This window comes from Cheilinus undulatus, linkage group 14 (genome assembly GCF_018320785.1).
Source record: "Cheilinus undulatus linkage group 14, ASM1832078v1, whole genome shotgun sequence".
Lineage (NCBI taxonomy): Eukaryota > Metazoa > Chordata > Actinopteri > Labriformes > Labridae > Cheilinus > Cheilinus undulatus.
The window spans coordinates 23,382,351-23,407,386 of NC_054878.1; the positions used below are offsets into that span (position 1 = coordinate 23,382,351).

The 25,036-nt window shown below is 38.1% G+C and overlaps 2 protein-coding genes across 6 annotated transcripts in view; one reads left to right on the forward strand and one right to left on the reverse strand.

Annotated features, from left to right (window-relative positions):
* Positions 1-4,286: 4,286 nt before the first annotated feature.
* Positions 4,287-11,578, reverse strand: LOC121521144 (G-protein coupled receptor family C group 6 member A-like). The gene is made up of 6 exons (XM_041804899.1): positions 11,547-11,578; positions 11,268-11,434; positions 9,272-9,396; positions 7,339-8,118; positions 6,818-6,965; positions 4,287-5,356 (listed from the first exon to the last, which is right to left on the reverse strand). The coding sequence occupies exons 1-6, from the start codon at positions 11,576-11,578 to the stop codon at positions 4,287-4,289; spliced, it is 2,322 nt and encodes a 773-aa protein (XP_041660833.1).
* A 3,490-nt stretch (positions 11,579-15,068) lies between these two features.
* The window catches only part of tmem63a (transmembrane protein 63A), a 34,636-nt gene continuing 24,668 nt past the window's right edge, over positions 15,069-25,036 (forward strand). For 3 of the 5 annotated variants that reach the window (XM_041805588.1, XM_041805586.1, XM_041805590.1), the window contains exons 1-12: positions 15,069-15,181; positions 17,942-18,014; positions 19,709-19,898; positions 20,133-20,212; positions 20,301-20,379; positions 20,679-20,716; positions 20,818-20,960; positions 22,803-22,854; positions 22,935-23,043; positions 23,183-23,253; positions 24,523-24,603; positions 24,741-24,858. In XM_041805588.1, the coding sequence (XP_041661522.1) occupies positions 19,734-19,898; positions 20,133-20,212; positions 20,301-20,379; positions 20,679-20,716; positions 20,818-20,960; positions 22,803-22,854; positions 22,935-23,043; positions 23,183-23,253; positions 24,523-24,603; positions 24,741-24,858 (936 nt within the window). In that variant the 5' untranslated portion in view covers positions 15,069-15,181; positions 17,942-18,014; positions 19,709-19,733. Of the gene's footprint in view, positions 15,182-17,938; positions 18,015-19,708; positions 19,899-20,132; positions 20,213-20,300; positions 20,380-20,678; positions 20,717-20,817; positions 20,961-22,802; positions 22,855-22,934; positions 23,044-23,182; positions 23,254-24,522; positions 24,604-24,740; positions 24,859-25,036 lie in introns of all 5 variants that reach the window. The other 2 variants (XM_041805587.1, XM_041805589.1) reach the window with 2 other exon arrangements.

Here is a 25,036-nt window from a genome sequence, read left to right on the forward strand (position 1 = left end):
GGTCAAATTAACCTTCCGTGCCGACGGGAGGGGGCCCTGCGTGGGCCAATCAGCAGGTGATTAGGCCGAGGGTGGGAGGGGTGAGGGGTCACCGCGATGGGGCCATCGCAAGCCTGATTGGTTTCAATCAGCAGCCCGCCGCAAGGACAGCTGGGAGCTGAGCCGCGGTGAGCGCTAATCAACGTGTCCCACAGTGAGGCATGAACAGAGGCACACAGACACACAGAGGTACATTGATGCTGGCGTGCACACACTGACAGCACGGACATCCCAGTGTGTACACATTCACACAAACACACACAGCAAGACATGGGAAGCAGAAATGAACAGTCAAGAGCACAACAGATAAACAGAAAATCCCATAATGGAAAACCAGAGCAAAGAGAGAAAGTAGGGAGACACACATTCAGAGAATAGCACACTAAATTGAATGACTAATTGCATTTGATTCGTTAATTTGGCCACTGGCACATCTGATAGTGGGCCCGTGACATTGGTTAGCTCTGTCCTACAAAAACCCCAACAACACCTCTCTGTGATGTATGAATGTGGAACATCTCACATTCTCTCTGCTATGTCAGATGTTATGCTCATTTTTGTTTGAATCTCAGAGCACAGCATCGACCAATCACTGATCAGAAGAGACGGGAACAGTCAGAGCAGTGTAGTGTAGCTGTTTGGAGACTAAAAGTGGAGAAGACACACTGATCTGCTCTGGTTGTGTCTATTTACGGCAGCTTGTGCTTCTGACTGAGGAATGTCTGCAGCTTTGGGTGTGTTTGCTCTCACTGGCGTATATGACACATAGCGAGTTTCAAAAGGCAATGGTATAACTTATATATTTTAACTCTATTTCATGTTATGCTTTAACTGTTTCCTCTGTTTATATCACATGAATCATAAAAACAACTTTTCTTGAATCTCATGTTGAGGTACAAGTCAGAAGTCCAGAAAAACTGGTTTGTCCTTTATTCTGAACAGCTGTTACCTAAGGAACACCTTTAATTGTTTCTGAGCACCATGAGTCACCAGCTTCTTATGAACTCTTAATATAGAAAAAAAAATCTCCCGATGTATGAGAAAGTCCAGAGACTGCAATGTAGTAAAAATGTCATGCTCATGAAACTTGTAGATTTCTCTGACCAAATGAAAACTTGTGCAGTGACATCCTCCCTAGAGCAAATAGAAGCTACATTACACACAAATGTGATTACAATGATAATGCAAATATCACAGAAAGGAGTGATTATTGTTGTCACAATGGTACAATTCCAGTGATTACACACCACCAATTATTAGAAATGATCATACAAATGCTTCAGCCCTCAAGATTTCTAACGCTGGTTGACTCAGGTTCAACAGTACAATTTAGCATTATGAATCTCTTGTTTAATTAATTCTTTGTTCAATAATCCAAGCCAACTCGAAGTTTCACACTATTTGGTCAGGTTTTAAAAAAATACAACTTTGAGACTGAGCTCATAATTTTACAAGATTATTGTCATAAATTTACAAGAATAGCCTTACTGTAGTCTATTAGGTGTGTTATTTTGAAAAGTAATATCAGAAAAGCAGCCAAACACCGCTTAAATACGAGACTTTGGTTGCCTTCTCATCGTATATGAACATGATCAGCAGTGCTGTTCTGTGTTTCTGTCAAATACAGTTCCATAAGGTTCAATACTGGGTCCTGTTTTATTTAAATGGTATATCAACAACATTATATCTGCTTTAACAAATTTTAACATCCATCTTTTAACTGCAAGCTGAATAACTTTTACAGCACAACTTTGACAGGACACAGTGTTGAAAGAGTTTCTGAATATGAATATCTTGGTATCTGGTTGGACCAAAAACTCACACTCAGATTCCACATTGATGCACACGGCAAAAAGCTGCATCAAAAAATCAGATTCCTTTACAACAGCAGTCCTGGACTTTTTTGCACCATGGACGGGCTTCATCAAAAAATAAATAAATAAATAAATAAAAAGGCAAATTTAGAAAAAACCTGGAGGACAGTCTTATTCAGTCTGCAAGAAAACTACAGCTTGGGAGAATTTTGGTTTTCCATTAATATAATTACATGCACAAAAGTTGGGGGGAGGCAAAAAGAGGAAGCTAGTTAGGGCCTTTGACACCAACTCTTTTTGGGATTTGATGAGCAAAATTTTTTTTAAGTCAAAATATTATTAATTGTTATGATCAATATCAATATTATTAAACACAATTATTATTTGTTAATATACTTTTTATTCATTGATTTTGAAAGGAAAATCAAAACTGAACATTTGATCATAAGCACAGGTTTGAACACATTATATACAAAGAAAAAAGGGAGGAAAGTGAAGGGGGGAAAATCAGAACAAAACAAGACAAAAAACACCATTCATATTCCCACTGATTTACATATTAATGCATACACATATACATAAATATTTGTCCAAATTCATCAAAATGTATAAAAACATTTAAAAATTATATAGAGAATGTAAGAATATTGAGTTTAAATTCTCATGACTGTGAAAAACAATGCACATTTGCATGAACTATTATGAAAAAAAATTGCAAATGCCCATAAAAGTCAACAACTATTGAAAATGGATTAAGTACTGGATTAAAGGTAGGTTAAAAGACATTCAGTATTGGAGTTACTAGTGTGGATTTAATTTTTACTGACATGAGAAAGTTACAAGTTCTAGGCTTGCTAGAGAGGCTACCATAAGGGCTACGAAGGCATGGATCGCACAATTAAAATGACATAACAGGGGGCTTCCAGGGGAAAGAAAAGGAAGCGGCTACGATTTGTGGTTTAAAAGTTATTTCACTCTCCATAACCTGTGTGTCTTCTTGTCGTTTTTGACAACGTTGGTCTCAGAGGGTTAACCCTGCAAAGTGGATGGATTGGCCAGATTCCGTGTCCAGCATCAGAAAGATCCGTCTTGCAGAGCTTCAAGCTGAAACTTGGCCTTCAGCCAGAGAATGACTGAACCAACCAGTCTCACTTCAGGAGAATGAGTTAGTGGCTATGGGTGTGGTTTAGTTTTATAGCAAGCCTGTAAACAAGAGTGACCACTGAAGAGTGCAGCGAGGGTGCAGCTTTAGCAGCAGTTTTATGGGAAGTGGATAACACGTCTTTATGGGGGGGTTGTTGTTTTAATAGATGTTTTTGCTTTTATCCCAATTGGTTTTGGAGTTACCAGCTGGCTCAACTGATAGTTTCATCTGAGTTTATGTAATTTAGTTTAATCCCCTGGTTGTAAACACCAACTACCTAAGATGTTTGTTGTTGCACATGGATGTAAAGTAGAAAGTGGCAGGACCAATCAGGAGTAAGAGGCAGTACTTCCGGGCGCAGTGGAGTGGTGACGTAAGTAAGCAGCGAAGAGAGGTCGGTGCGATTATGGCAGAAGAGATTAGCATGGATGCTGCTGTAGTGTCAGCTTTATCAGAACTTGATGACATTTCTTCATTAAAAGAAGAACAAAGAACAACACTAAATTATTTTTTTGCAGAAACAATGTTTTTGCCCTTCTCCTGACCGGATGAGTCTAATCGTCATGTGTTTTGTTGCTCTGGCTGGCCCATAAAGATGTGACAGATGGAACATCCACAGCGGCCCATGGATCATTTAAAGTATCATAACAGAGACTTGAGCCAGAAAATTGACCTTGTCTCTTCTTCAAAGGTCAAAAAAAAGGTCAAGAGGCAGGCTAATGGTGTGAGTGCTTTCCTTAATTCAGATTGTAGAATTTTTTTGATTTGAGAGGATTGTATTTCTCTTGAGTGGGCGTGGCTTCAGCTCATTCAACAGTCACGCCCACACTATCCTGGAGCAGATTTAACTGCCTCATTTTCATGATTTGAGTCTTAATTTTATAAACTTAGAAATGTTTTTTGACTGAAATTTGACCTGAGGGTTCATAACACAGTGATCTATCATACAGCAAACCTAATTACAGATTTTTTTTCACTTTACAGGGTCTTTAAGTTTGTATCCAATTGTTGCTGATTTTCTTGATTTTTAAAGTTAAGTTAAAACTATTTTGTTTTGTCATTGTTGATTGGATGATACATTTTAAAACAGTTCTTGTAGGTTGTTAAAACCGTGAAATCAAAAATTAATACAAATGTCACACTAGCAGTACATTTAGTTTTGTTGAATGTGTTTAGACTTTTGTAAATCCCTGTGATAGTGCAGCTGGCGTGCTTAAATATCTCCCTAACGGTTCCTTATCTTTAACATTGTGGTCATGTTGCACCCTAGTGAGCTGTGGTTTCAAGATTTAAGGAAGAGAGCATGGTAACACATCAGAGCTTGAGTGCTGGCTTTGACATCTTGGTGGATCTATCACTGGGGGCTCTACATCTAACGCAGGGTTCTGGATTCCCTCCAAGCTCAGTGAAGGTGAGACAAAATCTCCATCCTTCTCATCCTTGACACTGCCCAAGGAAAAGTTTCGAACATCTCGAAGGAACGCGCTCTTTGTGTTTGCTTTCTGCTTGAAGAGAATAATATAACACTTAGTGATGAACTGACAGAACAGGATGCCGTAGGCCGAGATGAGAATAACGACCATCTCCACCGCTGGACAGTACTGGTTTTTGAAGCTTACATAAACTGGGCCAAAGATGATCCAACAGATGAAGTAAATGAGCATACTAAAGGTAATGAACTTTGCATCATTGTAACTCTGAGGCAGCTTTCTGCCCTTGAAAGCAATACCAAAACAGATGAGAGCTAAAAGACCAATGTAGCTTAACATGGCTCCAAATGCAACTAATGAAGTCTCATTGCACGTGTACAGACGCTCTGTTCTTTCTGCTGTTTTATCCAATTCAGGTTCTGGAGACTTGAGGGCGAGCCACAGGGCACAGATGAGCACTTGACCCAAAAAGCATAATGCAATAATGATATAGGGCTTATAGAGCTTTTTCAATACTCTCTTGACACTGGGGTCAAACTCAAAGGCCAGGATGATCTTAAAGGACTTGACCATGATACAGGAGATGCAAAGGGTGAAACTCAAGCCAAACACAACCTGTTGTGCTTGGCACTGCCAAAGCTTGGGTTTACCACCAAATAATGTCACACTTGCAAATGTGAAGAAAAGTGAGAAGAGGAGGAGGAGGCAGATCGGGCCAACCGATGCACGTACAACAGGGGTATTCCAGTGTGCGAGGAAGATGATCCCAACAATGACGGTAAGCAGGGCTCCTAGGGCAGTAAACGCCAACAGTATTTCATGATAAATATCATCCCATTTCATGAAGACAACCATCTTTCTGAGACAACGGTCTCTACCAAGTGAGGAGTATTCAGTGGTGGTGTTACACGGATGACACTCTGCTGCATCTGCAAACAGTGAATAAATACTCATTACAATCTTAAAGCTAGATGTACCCTGTTCTTTACACTGAGCAAGGTGCTACTTCATATCAGTCCTACAGTTTTGCTCTTCGTTGATACTGGCATGTACTTGAGTTTGATACCTACCAGTGGTATTGGAAAAGTATTCCAAGGGACATTCATGGCATTCATAGCAGCAAACAAGCTGACCCTGAGCTGAATGCTTCCGGAAGCCGGGTAAACAGCTGTTTGAGCATCTGGAAATCACACCTGCCTAAGAAAAGAAAGCATCCTCATCATGAAATTTTCAGGTTAAGTTCATCGTCTGCAGCCAAGCTAGTAGAGCAGAGGTGTCCAAACTTTTTTAACCAAGGGCCACACACAGAAATATAAAAGGATGACAGGGTCACTTTCATAAAGTGCTACACGACTTGGTAATAATGTGTGATTATGATTATACTGGGCAATACTGCAATTGCAATTGCAATATGATACATGGTTCTTAAAAAAATGTGCAGAATAATGATAATTTTGAAGTGTTTATTTATCAACTCAAAACATGCAAATATCAAGTAGCATGTTTTAATGCTAACCTTTCAAGTACAACTTAAAACAAAAATAGTTTCAGCCTTTAATGCAATGATGTATTTGCACAGCCTGACATTGGGATGACAATTGTGATTAGATAAATGGTGCAGAATTACTTTCATAAACCTCACCTTGAGGATGTTAAAGTTAGTAAAAACCAATCTAATCTAGACTAAGATATGCTTGTGATTGGGTAGGGTTAAATGGCTGACAAGGTCAATAGCCAGTCAGGATTATAAATCAAGATACTGTCATAATTTTGTTTGCCAACATGTTTACCATTTATGTCACAATTTAGTTTTAAATAAAAACAAAAAATCTTGTCAGTTTTTTATCTTTTTCAGAATGAGCATGGTAGCTCCGCCTTGTGCTGAAACTAATAAGTACAACACAGTCAAGTACAAGCTTAATGTCCTAATGTGGGCCATATTCCATTTAATTTAGGGAAATTTCTGCCGGCCAAACTAAAAGCGGACCACGGGCCACGCTTGGGCCCTGGGCCAGAGTTTGGACACCCCTGTAGTAGAGGGAGAAATGCTTTGAACCATGACCTGAAATTGACCTGCTGATAAAAACAGTGTTATATACAGCTAAGATAAGCTTTAAATGTTAACAGGGCAAAAAGATTGTGTCAATTTGGGTAACATAAGGCTCATCCTCGTGGGAAGTGGCATATAGTGCAGTGGACTGACCAAAATCGCCATCTATAAACAATGAATTTAGAGAATAAAATCACAAAGACATAAATGACAGAGTAATAATTCATGATAACAGTGAATTAACTCATAGATTGAAGGCCAATACTTACTGTTACCCTTTGGTAATCCTGCAATGTTCTTGATGAGATGAAAGTCAGACTCTGGTTTTGTATGCAATAACCAGCAATAATGTAGTGCACATCCAACTGTGATGGTGAAGTCTGTTTCCATTGGATGACATCATATCCTATGTTGAGGTCACCCCTGCGGTCAAACATGTAGGTTTTCCCATCCATGTCAAACTTTGCTTCCCTCATGGCTACTCGTAGCTAAAAATCAAAAGTGTTGAAACCTGTGAAAATCATGTTTCATGAGAGTTTCAAGCATTTTTAGTCATATTTTAAACCTGCTGTAAAAATTTTTTTGCCAATTGGGAGCACATAACTGTCATAACCACTAACTACTGAGTTCCATTCTGCATTTCTGTTCAATATTTGCCTCCTTTTTTGAAACAATTCCAGAGGGAACCATGTGTATAAGACTGTTAAATGCTTTGCTTAAATGAAGTTTGCTCTGGGTTTTAAAAAACTAGCAACAACTAAACAAATATTTCTGTGTAGATTTTTTCTACAAGGGGCAATTTAAAAAATGAATCTGAATCTACAAAATATTGCTAACCAATAGAGACGTATGTGTATTTACCTCCAAGGGCTGTAATCTCTGCGTCGTCCTACAGTCCCTGTTGACACAGAGATCTGCAACAGCTTTAGCGATGGCTCTGACTGCTAACTCCACATTAACACCAGATGGATATATCTTCTGTACCAATCCCTCACTGGCATTGGCATTTGGCTTGCCTGTCTCCCCTCTCGCCTGTTCTTTCTGTTTTATCTTCAGATATTTAGACAAGAATGTGTTGTTCTTATGATGATCAGGGTCTACATCAAGATTCTGGAGATACTCTCTATATCTTTCTGTGTTTCCAGATTTGAATATGATCCCAAAAACTGTTCCCACATCACTTAAACTCCATTCTCCTAGCACCTTGGTTGATTCTGACCAGTTATCACTTGCTATCCAAACTTTCCCCCTGCCTCGAGGATCCTTGAGTAGACTTCTGAAAAGGTCCAACATATGGTAAGCTTTGGCAAAGGACACGATGACATTCACGTTTCTGTTTTCAGTTATACTTTTGACTGTGTCACTGATACAATCCTCGAGTGACTTGTCAACCAGAACTTCTGGGAGAATACTGATGAAGGCAAAGCAGATGTTGTTGTTTTTGCCATGTTCCTGGAGGCGCTCAACAGCATAGCGACCAGCTTCACTATCAGTAGCCACTAAACCAACCCAGGTCCATTGGTTCCTTGTTAAAATACTTATGATGGCACGAACTTGATGATCATCCTCTGGTACTGTCCGCATAAAGCTGGGAAAACGTGTTTTATCACAGAGTTGGCCGCAGGTTGAACCATAACTAACCTGTGGGAATAGTAGAAAGAATCAATTAAACTGAAGAAATGTACAGCAGTGACAGATGGACGTGGAAACTTTGTCTTTGTCACACTCACCCCATGCAACGCCATGCACTGCTTTAACAATAAAGTGTTTTGGTCTTTTGGTCAAATCTAGTTGATGATTTATTATACAATGGGATCCCCAGTGATGTATATACCAATTAGCTGTTAAGCTCTTTGATTGCAGGTTTGGTTACATAAGTTCAACAACCAAGGTGATAATCATCGAAATGTTCAAATTAAATACAGCAATAAGAAACTTAAAAGGAACAAAAATATTAAATTAAAAGTTTGTGTTCTTAAAGCACAAACTTAAAGTCCCTGTAAAGTGATAAAAAATATATATATTTTAAGTTTTGTTTAATGATAGACCACTGTATTATGAGCCACCAGGCTAAATTTCAGTCATGAAAAAGATCTCTAAGTTTACAAAATCAAGCTTCAAAATCATAAAAAATAGGGTAGTAAAATTGGCTCTAGGATGGTGTGGGCGTGTCAGTTGAATAAGCTAAAGCCACGGCCACTCACAAGAGTTACTATCCTCTCAAATTAAAAAAAAACTTCTGATCAGAGCACAGCTGCCTGGATCTGTGCCAGAGCAAAGTGACTGAAGTTGGGGATTAAATTATCTGTTTTCTGGCACATATCTATCAATTATGATATTTTAATGACCAGTAGGCCACCATGGCTGATAGATTTGGGAATTTACCTCACAATAAATAAAAACACAGCATGTAGCTGGCTAATAACTCTCAGTGATGGCATTGGCATCTGCTAACAACAGAATTAAGATTGAGGGGTTGGTGATTTTTAAAGTGGTGTAGCATTATGGGGGTGGGGTGATTCCCCATTACCGGTGATGTCATGGGCTCATATGTTTGCCCTGCTCAATTGAAACCAAACAAGTTAACAGGGGAAAACCTTATTTTGGTGCTCAAAAATGCAGTCACATGAAGATCTCAGTGATTTCACATGTTTACAGAAACCTTATTTCAACATATCCAGTGTGTTAAGACATACTGATGTTTCTTGCTGTAATGTTTTCATCCACAAGTGCTATCCAAAATCACTCCTTCTTTTCTTGTAAATCAAGAGTTAGTCTTTGAGCTCAGCTATACCTGTGGGATGTTTTCCAAGTTGAGTAGCCTCGTAACTGCAATGGATATCTCAGAGTAGTACCCACCAATGACAGCCAAGACAGGTGGGGAGGGCTTCTTTTCACCATCCATGCTGGGATCTGCTGCTATATGAAAACACTTGTTAAAATGTTTACATTTTAATAATATGAACAGGTGTAGTATATTGACATATTAAACTGAATACTATACTTATAACAAAGTATTTTCAGTCATTACAAAAAGTAAATATTTACCAACAACTATTTATCTTATAACTCAAATTCTACATGTAAAACTTGATAACTTACTTTATTATTCTTTTTTTTTTTTTTTTTTTTTTTTTTACTTTTTTATACAACTCCTTATAAATAATAGAGATAGAAATAGAGAGAATGTGTGGCCTTGTTTTTTTCGGCAAGACCACTGGTGGTCTTTTTGGGAGGGTGGGGGGCTAATATTTGATTTTTAGTTATGCATTTTTGCTTGTAACCCCTGCCTATTAAAAGGATTCACCCCCTTGTTTTACCCTTTTATTCATTTTATAAATCAATCATGAGCAATAAAATTTGGCTTTTTTGACAAAGAACCCTCTTTAATGCCAAAATGAAAACAGATTTGTATACAGTAATGCAAATTCAGTAAAAATATCCAAGGTAAAATAAGCTACTGCATAAATGTCCACCCCCTTTAAAGTGACTGACCTAATCCAAGAGAGGTCCATGGTCTTTAACCATAAAGACAAAAGAACACTTCAAGCAACTCAGAGAAAAGGTTGTTGAAAAGTATTAGTCAGGGAATGGATGCAAAAAGATTTCAAAGGCACTTAAAATTCCCCAGATGTTCCATTCCTTGTTAAAACCATCATCAAAAAATGGAAGGAATATGGCACATGTGTAAATCTGCCTAGAGTAAGTTGTTCTCACAAACTGAGTGACTGTGCAACTCCATGGTCAAATGGAAGAAATTCTCATCTTTGTACTGATGAGACCAAAATGGTGCTTTTTGGTCATCGGACAAGACACTATGTTTGGCAGACACCAAACTTTATCAGCACAAACATACCATCCCCACTGTAAAGCAGGGTGGTGGCAGCATCATGCTGTGGGGACGCCTCCCAGAGGCTGGCCCTGGAAGACTTGTAAAGGTAGAGGGAAAAATGAATGAGGACAATCCTGGAGGACAACCTTATTCAGTCTGCAAGAGAACTATGGCTTATTTTCCATCAAGACAATGGCCTAAAGCATAAAGCGAAAGCTACACAGAAATGGTTTAGAGACAACAAGGTGAATGTTCTGGGGTGGCAGAGTCAGAGCCCAGACTTCAATTAAAAAGAGAATTTAAGGCTGGAGTTGAAAAGGTCTCGTCATAGAATCAATTAGATAAAACATCCAAGGGGGTGCATTTAGGTTCTGTATCTGTGGTTGAGAGATTTGGGGGACCGTTGATTTATTGTTTATCTTTCCTTTTGATTTAAGCATTGATTCAATGTTAACTGAGGTCAAAACTGAAATTGAACCGCTCAGTTCTGACGCTGTTTCAGGGTTATAAAGGTTGACAGATTGATGTTGATTCAACATTGTTCTAATGTCAGCTGCTTTCTGAGACATTGCTGTCAAAAATAGATAGTGAGTTTCATTGTGTAATTGATGAAAAACCTAAGACAAAAGGCCTCTGAATGTTTTTCTTTCCAACTTTGTATCTACTATTTAAAAAGCGTTTTATCTTGGTTTCAGCTCATATGGGTCAATCTAATTTTGAAAAATTCAAAGCAGACAAAGCCTTGAGCCTCTCTGAGATCTTTGAAAAGTATATAATTCATCATCTGTTTCAGTATATAGGTGGTAATACAATAGATTTTAAAAAAAATTTACCTTAACTATCTTAACTACTTCACTATAGATGCTTTTGTGTGGGTGCCCCACCAAATGCAGTGGGTGTCCTTGTTATCATATTTAAATGGAATTTTTAACATAGACATTTTCTAGACTGTACTCACTGTTGCGTTTCATAAAGGACATGGCGTTTTTCAGGGCTGTGGTAACATCAGCACAGGAGTCCACTATATGATATCCAAGAGTCAGGTTTCCCAGCTCCCCACTTTTATTTATTTCCTCCACCGTCTGCACCATTATCAGAGACTGGACCAGTCGAGCAACGGTGAACCTGTGTGATACAATAAGACATGTTAGATCCTATATGCTCTGCTTTTATGGCCACATTTACCTTTTTATTCCACAGAACCCAGAACAACACCGGTGCTAGAACTAAAGCATACCTGTTGCAGGCTCTGTCCTCACTGCTGTTCATTCTATCAGTCACACTTTCATGTACTGGGAATAATCCACCAATCATAATATCACCTGGAGCTGTGGCTCCATCAGAACCTGTGGTTGCACTCAACCATCTGAGTAAAACGGAGGCAAAAATGTAGAAACCAAAGAGCTGCTTCATCTTTTCTTCATGCAGTTGGCTCAATTCAAAGTCAAAGAGTCTTCAGATGTGAACACCTCTGTGGTGCAGTGCTTAATGATAATGTCATTTTCCTCATCACTATCATGAGGAGCCACTGGCTTATCTGTGGGGAATGTTAAAAATGCTGGTTTGTTTCTGATAATAATAACAATGAGGCTACACCTTTGGCTATGTGACAATGATTACATGGAACTGATATAACAGACTACGGTAATGCACGCTCATCGAAACCAAACAGACCAGGTGGTGAACCTGAAGGAAGCAATCTCTAAAAATAAATAAAAAACAGCTTGCATCTTGCAGGGCACCAAAATGTTCTCATTAAACCTAGCACTAAAGTGACGTTTCAAGCACTCTCCATCGAGCTTTGACTTTTTTATATATCAGAATCTCATACAACTGAAGGTAAGGAAAAATAGTAGTGTGCAAGAGGTTAGAGAATAAAATTCTGAGTAGCTGCAGAATATGAAGAAGCCAGTTCTGCCACTCTGCTTTTCCTGTCATTTCGATCTTCTTTAGTATGTGAAGGCTTTAAAAAGCAAAGTGTTATCTAATATGCTGCTAAAAACATTCAGTTTATTTTTGTTGGCTCCTTCACTGCAACTTTTCATGCCCCACCAAATAGGACATGTCATTGAAGGGTGAAAAGGCAAAGCCAAAAACTGCTAGCACTTATCTCTATTTTTTAAACAGCTATGATATATGTAAGGGTATTCATTTGTTGCAACAGTGCTTCTTTGCAATAAATCCTATACTGTTGGAAAGCCTGTTTATTTCCACATTAAACGCGTTGCCACATTTGTAAAGAACTGGCATTTATGGGATGAGCAGCAGAGCTAACTATGTGGGTTCCGCACATGAAAAATGTGTAACACCTTCTCTGCCAAAGCCAAACAGCTCATTCTGGTTTTGCTACTGACTCTGGTACCTGTGTCTGCTCCAAGAATCAGCATGCCACATTTGACTGATGTGGATAAGGCCTGTGCGATAGGGCAACTTCAAGCTGGTGTTCCACAAAACCAAGTTGTGACATTATTTAGAGACAGATTTAGACATTGAACATCTGCCTCTTCAGGGAATATGGATCATTATGAAACTAACAGACAAAGAAGAGCACCAGTGCCAAAGGCCCACTGGGTACAGACTCAGACAACATGTTAATGCATTTTGAGTGAACTTCCATCTTGCTCAGCACTGTTGCAGTTAATGCATTATGAAGCTATGCATGAGGGTACTCACATCACTTTTTGTTTTCTTTGCCATCTTAGCATAAAACATTTAGAAGTGCGTATATTCTATGGAAATTGAAAAATAAGTGGGTACACTGTATACCAGTGTATAACCTGCACTACATCACTGGTGATACTCAACCTGAGGTTTTCCAAGTTGTATGTGGCTCATTTGAGATGAGCTGTGGCTCTTTAGTCTTACTTGAAAAACAAATGGCCCCAAGGAAATAAGGAAAGGGAGACACTGTAATCAGAAATTATAGATTGTAAATCATATCAGTACATTTGTTTCCCTCATGTGGACAATGTTTTTTTTCATGTTTCCAAAAAATAACTACTGTTCAAAGCGACATGTCTATATAGTAAATATATAAAATGAGGTTTGGGTTTGGGTTGTTGTCCTCCCAAAATTATCTTTCTGTCCATTTGGTTCTTGACATTAAAGTGCCCTCCTGGGAGCCAAAACACATGTCAAAGTCTCCTCTTGGGAGCCAAAACACATGCTTAAGTGCCCTCGAGAGCCAAAATGCATGCTAAAGTGTCCTCTAGGGAGCCAAAACGCACTCTAAAATGCCCTCTTGGGAGGCAAAACACATTAAAGTGCCCTCTTTGGAGCCAAAACACATGTTAAAGTGTCCTCTTGGAGGGCAAAACACATGCTAAAGTGCCCTCTTGGAAGGCAAAACACATGCTAAAGTGCCCTCTTGGGAGGTAAAACGCGTGCTTGAGTGCCCTCTTTGGAGCAAAACACACACTAAAGTGTCTTCTCGGGAGCCAAAACGTGTGCTAAAGTGCTCCCCTGGGAGGCAAAACACACTAAACTGCCCTCTTGGGTGGAAAAAAAACACTAAACTGCCCCCTTGGCTGGTGGAAACATGAGAAACTGCCCACTTGGGTGGCAAAAAGATGTGTTTAAGTACCTTTCTTATTGGCAAAACACACTAGACTTTCCCCTTGGGTGAAAAAAACACTTAATTGCCCTCTTGGCTTGTTTAAACATGATAAACTGCCCTCTTGGGTGGTAAAAACGCATGCTTAAGTGCCCTCCAGGTTGGCAAAACCCTACTGTTGCAATGACTTTTATGTTGGGTCCTTTTTTGATCTATATTAAGCCAGAACTATATCTCACAGAACCAGTTTGGATTATCTGATGCTAATATGGTGTTAAGAATACAGGAAATGGCATCTACTTAATTGAAAATGTTCTGGGGGAAGACCCCCAGACCCCTAAGGATTTATTTATGTATTCATTTCTGTGTGTTCTTCACAGTCCAACATTGAATCTACACAGTTCTTGTGGATGCTGATCCTAACTACACTTGAGTAGTCTGTAATCTGTTTTAAGGCTATATAATATGCCATTTGTATAACATATAAACATGTCTAAAGTGCCTTCGAAAACACGTGAAACTTAGTGCCCTCTTTAGTGGTGAGAACGTGCTGTATGTGCCCTTTTTTTTCTTTTCGCCCCTGCCCTTGAAAAAGTCTGTGCACGCCACTGGTCTGGCTAGGTTGAGAATCACTGATTTAGAGTCACCAAGGTTGGGAACTGATAGCGTAGACCTTAAAAACACACTCCTTTGTGTTTCTCACTCCATGAGATAAACTCCAAAATGGAAAAAAAACATACTAACCCCCACAGTGATGGGATTTCAGAAGCATCTGAGACAATCTTGATTGTTTGATTATGGCTAATGATCTGCATATTCATGATAATTCTTGGTTGCATAAAGCATTTTGAAGGCATCCCTGATAATACCAGAAGGCACCCCTGTTGAGAACGGCAGTACTAGGCTGTATAATTTAAATATAATATAAGCCGGGCAATTGTCTTTAATTATTGGTGTAATGCAGGGACTATATTGAACAATAAAGGGAACTTTATCTCAAATGTTGAATACTTTTTTATTCACAAAATCCGCCTCATGTAACACCAGTATGGGTTAGTATAGGATACCTCCGTACATATTTTCATTTCATAGTTTAAAATACCATAAGGTCTACATGGGGAACAGAGGGGAGTTCCCGCTTCTGTGCCCCTTTCAGGACTGATTACAACCCGGAGCACGAGACAGCAGCCTGCTCAGCTGCTTCGTCTACGCATGCGCCAAACATGATGGGTGCGAGAGCGGAGACGAAGTGAAACGTATTTCAAGTATTTAAAGTAAAAGGAAGTGTTCCTCTGGAGGAATAAAAGACAGACATAAAGGTAGGACAGTCTACATGTCATAAAAACATAATTGTCATGAAATGTTGTTCGTGCTTTTACCAGGGAAGTATTTAAGTTGCGTCGGCTATGCGGATGTTGACACAACTCCTTGACAGAGTAAACTTGTTCAGCCAACTTTCTTTCCTCATTAGCATTAGCAAACTTGTGTCTTGGTTGACTCTTTCACTGTAGCTTGACTTCAGTAAGCCCGTTTAACTCCATACAAAACAGCTATTGTTGAACTTTAAGCTTGGTGAAACTATTAACTACCATAACAGTGACTGCTTGACACATTGCTCAGTGAGTCAAGTCAAACTGTCAAACAGCTGTTACGAAAACAAAAGGTTTCTCTGTGTTCACGTAGGAATATGCATGCAGCTGAGTTGAAGAGGGGCGTATTATCTCACATCTGATATTTGATAAGTTGTGTTTTCGGTTGATTAGAATTAATTCAGCGATTTAATCTTAAATGATAACTCATAACTGCGCACGCGTGACTCATGGCGTGTCTGTCTATTTCGGGAAGGTGGGGCGCGAGAGCCCTGCTAATGAGTTATGACGGGCTGGATTTGACATGGACTGAAGACATACTGTGACTGTCACTCAATTAGTCCTTGCTTCCGGCAAAGTCACGGTTGAAGAGGACAAACAACCCCTGCTTCTTGCTGATATCCCAGTAAAATGTGACACAACTACAGAGTCATGATGCTACACGTCTTTCAGGATGTGCTCTATTTCAAAACGAGAAGTGGTGTAATTCAAGCAAGGATTTATAACTCAAGCTCAGTCATATATAAGTAAACCATTTTAACACCTTATGCATACAGGCCTTATGATTCTTTGTGCTTTTGCTCCACTGCATAATATACACTCAGACATTAACCAGTGCATAGAAAATTCTCATCTTCTACACCAAAGTTTGGCAAAACACAGTGCATTGTTTTAGAATAAACCACCCAACAATGTATAAAGTAATCAATACTAGCTTCAGATCTGCAAGCCACTAAAAGCTGCTTACACAGTAAAAAGTAATCCATGGATATTTTAAATAATAAATAACTCCAGAAAGGGGCCATTATTCTGCTTTATGAGGAAAAAATACCATTGTTTCAGAATTGGAATATAGCACTCTTGTAACATTTTGTACACTCTAAACTTCCACTTTATGAAAGATGTGAAACCACAGGCCACACTTACACCTGCACACATGAGGCTTAACCTAACCACTAAACCAGGGCTCCCCAGTTAGTTTTTCCTGGGGGCCAAAACTTTTCAAGGACAGAGAGCCGAGGGCCTGACATAATTTCTTGGATGTTCACGTATATAAGTATATATATATATATATATATATATATACTTAAACACACACACACACACACACACACAGTATGGCACACATACACAGTAGGTCAGTCATAAATATGCTGTCCTTGTATCAGGTGGCAATTTTTACGCATTTTTAATTTTTTTAAGACCCACTGATGCTAAATTTACAAGACTGGAATATTCATTATAAACATTCATTCAGCGTGACTGTTTATGGCTTTAAAATGGCAACCTGTTGTCCACAATATCTGATCAGACCCTGAGATTATATCAATCAGACAATTATGCAGGGAAAGTGTTTTCTATCCCGAGAGCAGCTGTTTTAATCCCCCACAGGAATAGAAGTTTGGTTTTACAAGGCAAAAACTTCTGACATTTGTTAAGGTCTGAGATGCAGAAAACTAGTCAGAGGTGCGGGAAGGGCTGGACTCAATGAGACTCCATGCAGTTGCACACGGTGTTTAAATTCTTCGTCTTCAATAAAATAATCAGTATTAGATTACACAATAAATACTTCTCCTTCTGTCTTAAAAATCATGTGGTTCGTATCAGCCTCTTTTTGGGCATCATGTTTGCAGAGTTGAGGTGACGAAGCAGTCTGCCGTGCGTCTTTTTACAATGCTCCTCCCTGCTCTAAACAGAGTTCAACCATATCTAACTCATTTATTGCATAATATTAAAACCTTTCCTTGCAATAATTATAGAAAGATCATGATAAATGAGTAAAAAATTTGTATTTTAGACACATAAGAGGGTAAAAATTAAAAACTGATATATTTCTTAAAATTTCCATCTTTTTTCCCAAATGTTCCGTGGGCCAGATGACACCTGCTGGCGGGCTGGAAGTGGCCCGCCAGGCCGCCATTTGGGGATTGCTGCACTAAACCATCCATGCCCTATTTTGAACAATTTTAACATTAAACATGAGTTTATTTATTTGATTGCTACTGGTACAGTTAATGTACTCTATGATTGATAGTAACTGAAATAAGAATACTTGGATAATCCACGCAGTATCAAAAACTTTAACCCTCTAGGGCTGAGTGATCAGGCAAAATAATCTATTTGCAACTTTTTTCCAACATTGTGATCGCAATTTAATATGTGTGTATAGAACTGTTGCTCCTTCTGCAAGCAGCAGGCCATTATTGCTATTTAATCTAAATTTCATTGAATTGCCCAGCCCTATACCCCACTGACAGGACCTTTGTCTTCTTATTCGTACCAACAGTTTTTATTTAACATCAAAAAAAGAAAGTCAACACAATGCCACTAATGATCCACCGTAAGACACTTCACTGTTAATAACTCCTGAACAGCTGCAGCAAGTTCACATTCATGCAGAGCAGGTACACCTGGAGTCAGACTGCAGTAGGGTTTAGGAACGTAACCATACAGTCATGCTTAATTCCTGTTTCCTCTTTGTATCAGCAGGATAAACACTACCTTTTCAGCCTCAGTCTTGGCATGCTGCCAAAGAGACAACCTACAATTTCTGCTTATAAAGGTATTTTGGTCATATTTTTTTGAAAGATATGCTCAAAGCGTGTTTACAGACATATCTAACATCTGTAGAATTATGTCAACACCCTCGTGACACAGAAAGCTGATCATTTCAAGGAAATGGGATATGGAACTGATGCTTGACAATGTGGAGGTTTTTATTCTGAGTTTGTTCTTGGTTATAGAACCATAACACACATTAGAAGTGTAGTAGACTAATCAGTTAGTGGGTAGTTGATTATTTCTGCCTGTCAGCATAAATGTATTAACAGCAATCAATGAATGTCCATAATTGGTGCATCATTAAATAAAAGCGTTATTCTGGTGCTTTATTGCCCTGTTCAGCACACTTTATGCCAGTGCATATCTCCCTGCAGCAACAGTGATGTAAAATAAGTCCACCACTGCTCCTTAATGGCTCACAGACAGCTCAGTGGACAAGTCAAAGTAATCTGCACCTCATTTATCAAAAATTTACATTTGTACTGTTTTATTGTTTCCTTTTTAAACCGTAACAAATTACTTTTTCATGATTAAGTTATGTCATAATCTTTGATCTTCCTTATTTTCTTTAAAAAATGTCCCAGGTCTCTATTCAAACAGGAAGTCAGTTATACTTAATACAGTAAAAAAAAGGTGGGGCAGATGGCGTAGGGTAAGGTGAGACTCCATGTACGTGGGCAGCCCAGGTTCAAGTCTAGCCTGTGGCTTTTTCACTGTATGCTATTTCCCACTCTCTCATCCTTTTTTCTGGTGCTATCCACTGTCATATCTCTAACTAATGAAGGCAAAAAAGACTCAAAATAAATCTATAAAAAATGAAAAAAGACAGTTTTAAACACAAATAATGGAATTTCAAATTTTAAAAAAGGGGAGATTGATCATGATTTAGTACAGAAATTCTGAGATTAACCATGGTTTAAGAATTTAGATCGTTGCCGGCCCTTATTGTTTGTGAAGTGATTTCTTGTCTAAAATGAGAAATGTTGTAACAGCTTCTTTATTTTAGCCTCTGTCCTTTTTAGTTTGTTGTATATCAGTATTTTTGAAGAGATATTTTTGAGACATTTTTTGTCATTGCATAGTCTTTAAAAGAAAATTATCATTCTAAGAAGAAAAGAAAAATGGTGGTTGCACCTTTCTTACAGTGCTATTGAGGCTGGAAGCCTACAAAAGACTACACCTCATAGTTCAGAGGCAATGATCACTGTAATAACAGACTATGTGAGACACAGAAAATAGATGCTTGTGGTACTGTAGGTGTTTCCCTGTAATGTTACTCCACCCTTACGGACTTCTTTTTGTTTATCTTCCTCATCTTTTACAGTGGCTGACAATACAAAAAGATTATGATATATCAAACTTTCAAATAAGAGTTTGGTTCTGGAAATGGCATTATTTGTCTGTAAATAAGAATTACATAAACCTTTAACTTTGATAGCTGATCTTCCAAGTTAAAGTCTAAGCAAAGATATCAAGCATTTCCTGGTTATAGTTTTTAGTATTTAATTATCTGCTCCTTTTCTGTACTGTAATACTTTAGATTTTTTTCTGTTTTTTTTTCCCGGTATTTTCTTCTGAATTTTTATTGATGGATTTATTTATGAAGTAGATACCTGTAACTTGAAGTCTTTAATTATCACTGTATGGGAGCAGCATAGCATTTTATCTCCTAAACTAAAATGTCCTTTTTTGCAGGAAATCATCTGGTTCCACTCCAGTGATGCCTTCCCAATGGTGGGAGCAGTGGCCCCTGCTGGACAATAATGGTTCCACTAACTTCCTGGACAATACCAGCTGCTTTGACCCCACGCAGAGCAGTCCACTCAACACCCTCAACTTTGGAGGAGTGCCGGTTGTGCTGCTGCTCGATTTCTCAGTCTTCCTGGTATGAGTCAGGCTGTGATGTGATGGGGAGAGTTTGACATGCTTCTTTTTGTGTTTTAAGCTCAATCAATGGACACCTACCAGCAAAATACTTTATATGCCTTTTAAAATTTACTGTAAATTACATACTAGAATGTTTTCCCCCCATCATGTGATGTAAATGCATTAAATTGGAGTATAAGTTTATACTGCATGTGGTATCTGGAGATCTGTACATGTCTCTTGTTGCCTGCAGGTGTTGCTGATCCTCTTCTCCATCATCAGGAGGCAGTTTTGGGACTATGGCCGTTTGGCGCTAGTTGCAGACCAGGAGGGGTCAGTTTCATGATGACATATTTTAAAATCAGTGTTTGCCTTTTTTTGGTCAGTCTTATTTTGTCTGACACTGAACTTTGTATTTCAGGTTTACAGAATCAGCACATCGTCGCTATGGGCGTATGTCCTCTGTTGTTTCCAGCGTGGAGGACCCTGAGTATGAATTGGTATGTTTGTCTAAAGTTTTAGCACAAGATGCAGTATATAGAAATGATATTGTCACTGTGTACATTTAAAATATATTGTTCTATATAGGAAACAACCCTGCTTTTTAAAGATTTCCTCTAAATGCACTTAAGTGATCATTTAAAGCAACTCTTGGTAAAAGCTTCATTAATTCTATGTTTTTTGTTTTGGCTTCATTCTGTTTTTTTGGAAACCAGACTTTGACCATAAGACTTGCTATTTGTAGCTGACAATATTTGTTGAATTTAAGTGTAATTAAAATATCTACCTCTCTGTTTAGGGATTCTGCTCTTGGCTCCCTTACATCCTCAGGATGGAGTGAGTGACTCAGTAGTTTGTCATCTTCTTTGCTGCTTAATCATTTTAGGTATAGACGTAAAGTGTTAGTTTTTCTTATCATGTGCATGTGTGTGTTTCAGTGAAGAAAAAATCAAATCCAGATGTGGCATGGATGCTGTTCACTACCTGTCTTTCCAGCGACACTTGATCGGCCTCCTGATCGTTATAACTGTCACCTCCCTTGGGATTATTCTTCCTGTCAACTTAAGTGGAGATCTTATGGGTGGGTTTTTATTTGTCTCTGTGCTTATGACTTCAAGACAATGCAGCATTCGAAAAATGTGTGCTCACCATCTATCACTGTCTGATAGACAATATACCATCAAAGTACTCTGGAAACGCATAATAATTTCTCTGTAATTCTGGTAAAACCAGCTGTTAACATTGAACAACTTCCAGGCAAACCTTTTAACACCTGCCATGCAAACATCTTCACACTAGCCGATAAGTTATACAGCTGCTTTACTTTGACGCTCTGCAGTGGGATGAGTGCAAAAAATAAACAGATCTTCTTATGATTTTCCTCCAGTTAACAGAAATTAAGATTGACAAAATAAAACCTTCATGATACTGAGTTGTAAAAAGTAAATATACAAGCAGGTCTATCCTAAAATGGAGGAGGGATCAACTTTTAAAATATTTTTTTCTTGAATGGAAGTTGGATCAATCACTTTTGATGCTTTTCAGATGGACAGGAAATAATAATGCTATTTAGGAATTATCAACACAGTGTCAAACAGATTTGTGGCTCACGTTGAACTATTTGATCTAGAATTGATAGTCCGTTGCACTTTTATCTGAGTATTTGTATATACAGTCATGAACGAAAGTATTGGCACCCCTGGAATTCTTCCAGAAAATACACCATTTCTCCCAGAAATTGTTGCAATTACAAATGTTTTGGTATACATGCGTTTATTGCCTTTATGTGCATTGGAGCAACACAAAAAAATCCAAAGACAGAAATAATTTTGTCTGGCCCATTTTTTGAGTTTTGTGTAAAATTATGTCAATATTGTCTTTTTCTTTGGATTTTTTGTGTTATTCCAATGCACATAAAGGCAATAAACACATGTATACCAAAAACACTTGTAATTGCAAAAATTACAACAGAAATGGTGTATTTTCTGGAAAATTTCCAGGGGTGCCAATACTTTCGTCCATGACTGTATATACAAATACTCGGATAAAATTGCAGCGGACTATCAGTTCTAGATCAAATGGTTCAACGTGCGCCACAAATCTGTTTAACACTTTGCTAAAGAAGTTATAAGCTGAAGGAAAGGGGGTATCCACTCCTCTCTTGGCTGTGTGGAAATATTTCAGACAGAGAATACACCAGGGTGGGCATATCGCCTTATTTTGCTGGCTATGCCTGCATTTTTTTTTCTGTATACAATTGCTGTTTAAGGTTGTTTATGGATAAAAAAAACTCTTTCCCCTCATCCAATTGTGTTGAACTTGAATCGTGGCAGATTTTGTGATTTAGGAAAAAATCTTATAGTTGTCCAAAAATATCTACATGGTATCGTAATGAAAGTGGTGATTTACACTTTTAATAGTGATAATTCACTGATAGACTAACAATTATTGGAGCTGGTATGGAACTAGCACGGAGAAGATGTGTTTTTTTCAGCATGCACCAAAGTCTGCTGACATGTGATTACTAATGTACTACAAACAGAAATCAGAGCACTTCCACTTAATACCCCTCATGCTTCTACGTCTGTAAATACAAATAGAGTCTGTTAATAGAAATTGGAAGTTATATTGATGTGATGACGACCACCATCTGTTACAATTACAGTTAGCTGATGTATCATTAAGTGTATAATATGCACCAGTTGTGGGTCAGGTGATGATTTAGTGTGTTTAACAAGATGGCTTCAAGTGTGAGTGCTGTTACTTCATAATTAGTGCCTTTTTCATCAAGTGTGCCATTTTGTCGCAGTTAATTTTGACCATTTGTAACAAAAACACATTTTTCTTCGTCTTGTCTCATATGATATAGTAACTTTGTACTATATGTGGATTTGATTTAACAAACAGAGTTTGTTTCTTCCAGGTGATAATCCACAAAGTTTCGGAAGAACAACTATAGGAAATCTTCAGGCAGGGTAAGTACCATCACAGCATGACAAAGAGTGCTTGAATATAAACTTACATCAATGTTTTTGTTGTCGATTTTTTATTCTAGAAACAACCTAGTATGGCTGCACACAGTGTTTGCAGTTCTATACTTGGTCCTGACAGTTTTCCTGCTGCGACATCACACGTCTCAAATCAAAGGCATGCGCAGAGAGACAGTGAGTCTCTGAACACAACACTGCAAGACGTGTTGTCGTTTTGGTCTCCCATGTATCTACACATCCAAATACTTTTTCCATATTGCATATAGAAGTGAGAATTTGAGTGTCCCTAACTATTATGTTATTATGCTTGTAGGCCAGGAACACTTTGTTTGTGTGTTCAGTCCCTAAAACAGCAACAGAGGAAGCTGTAAAGTCCCATTTTACGTGAGTATAACATGTCAAATTCCCTGTTTCTAAAGTCATAATATAGGGGTTATATTATAGATATTTGGGACTCTCTGTTCTTGATTAATTCCCCTTAAATTTGGAACTCACTCTTATATATCACAGTGGTGAGCTCAGTTGAAAATAGAACTTCTGCTGGATATTGGGTTTAGTATCCAGTAATGTTAGAGATCAGTTTAATGTTATTATCAGCAGCTTTTGAAGGCAAGGCAAGAGAGTTTGAGCTACAAAGTACATTTAGCAATAAGCCAATTGAAAGCTTTACACAAGACATCAAAACAGAAAGAAAAATGGAAGAAGCAACACACAGAAGAAAACATCAGTAAGGTAGAAACACAGCTAATAAAACCTTAAAAGTGAATAAAAAGAAGACATAAGCAAAGGGGTAAGATAAGATAAGACAAGACTTTTTTGATCCCCAGGGGGAAATTCTGGCATTGCAGCAACACAACCAACAGTAAAAATACAATAGAACTGAACAAATAACTTAATAAAACTTAAATAGATAATTAAATTAAATAAGGGACAGTACGTAAATACAGTTCTCATTCCTTTTCAGAGATAGTAAACAAAGTGACGTATTTGTGTAGGTGAAATGGTACACTCGTAAATTAAAGGTAAAAGGATAGAGGGAAAAATCAGCCACAAGAAAGCAAAACTATAAGACAGTAAATAGGACATTCAAAAGTTAGTGCTGTGTTATAACTAAATAATACTGTAATTGAAATTATATATATAAAAATACTGTAATAAAAGGCAGCTGTAAGCAGGTGTTTCCTCAACATTGATTTGAAGTGACAGACAAAACAGAAAGACCTGCTGTTTTGTAGGACTTTGTTTTGCATATATGGAGCTTTAATACTGAATGTTGCTTCTCCATGTTTGGTTCTGACTCTGGGGACGGATAGCAGACCCGTCCCAGTAGACCTGAGTGAACTGGATGGTTCATACTGTAACAGTGGGTAACTTTTATAACACTTTATGAGCCAACAGAAGTCTTTCAAACTTGGAAAGCCTGTGTTAAGATCTCACGACTGGAGTGAAACATTTTTCTTTATCAGTAAAGTTTTATTGAATTGGTCGTTCTCTTTTAGAGTGATTTTTTAGTCACAAAGTTTTTTTTTAGTTTGGTCATTTTGTGTTCTCATTTTCCATCACTTCCTCTGCAGAGATTTTTAGGCAGTTATGTCTGTGTGAAAGAGTCTATATAAAAGAAAAGTTGAGTTAAATGTCATTTCTGTCTTTTAGAGAGGCGTATCCCTCCTGCAGAGTGTGTTCTGTGACTCTGAGCTACGACGTAGCCAAGCTTATGTACCTTGATAAAGAAAGGTAAGAAATCAGATGTACCTATGAGAAAAAAAATCATGTTTTTGCAGATAACTCTGAGATTTCATATACAATATTTTTGTTGCTATTTTGTCCAATTTTAACTTTCTTGTTTGTGTTTGTTGTTTTCTTAACTCCAGGATACGAGCTGGGAAAAACCTTCGCTTTTATGAGCGTGTCTTGGAGACAACAGGGAAACGTGAACTAATTAACCCTCGTTTGTGTGGTCACCTCTGCTGCTGTGCTGAATCTGAAAAGGTGAGAATAACCAGGTGATGAGATTACAGGTGTGTGTAGCACAGCAGCATTGTTTAGTGTTTGTATTTTTTTTTTAATTCAAATTTTTAAATGACTGCAAACCATGCTAGAAGATAAAGGAGCAGAATCAGTTTATCTACTTACAGGAAAGAGCCTTACATCATAGCTGCTGTTTTTT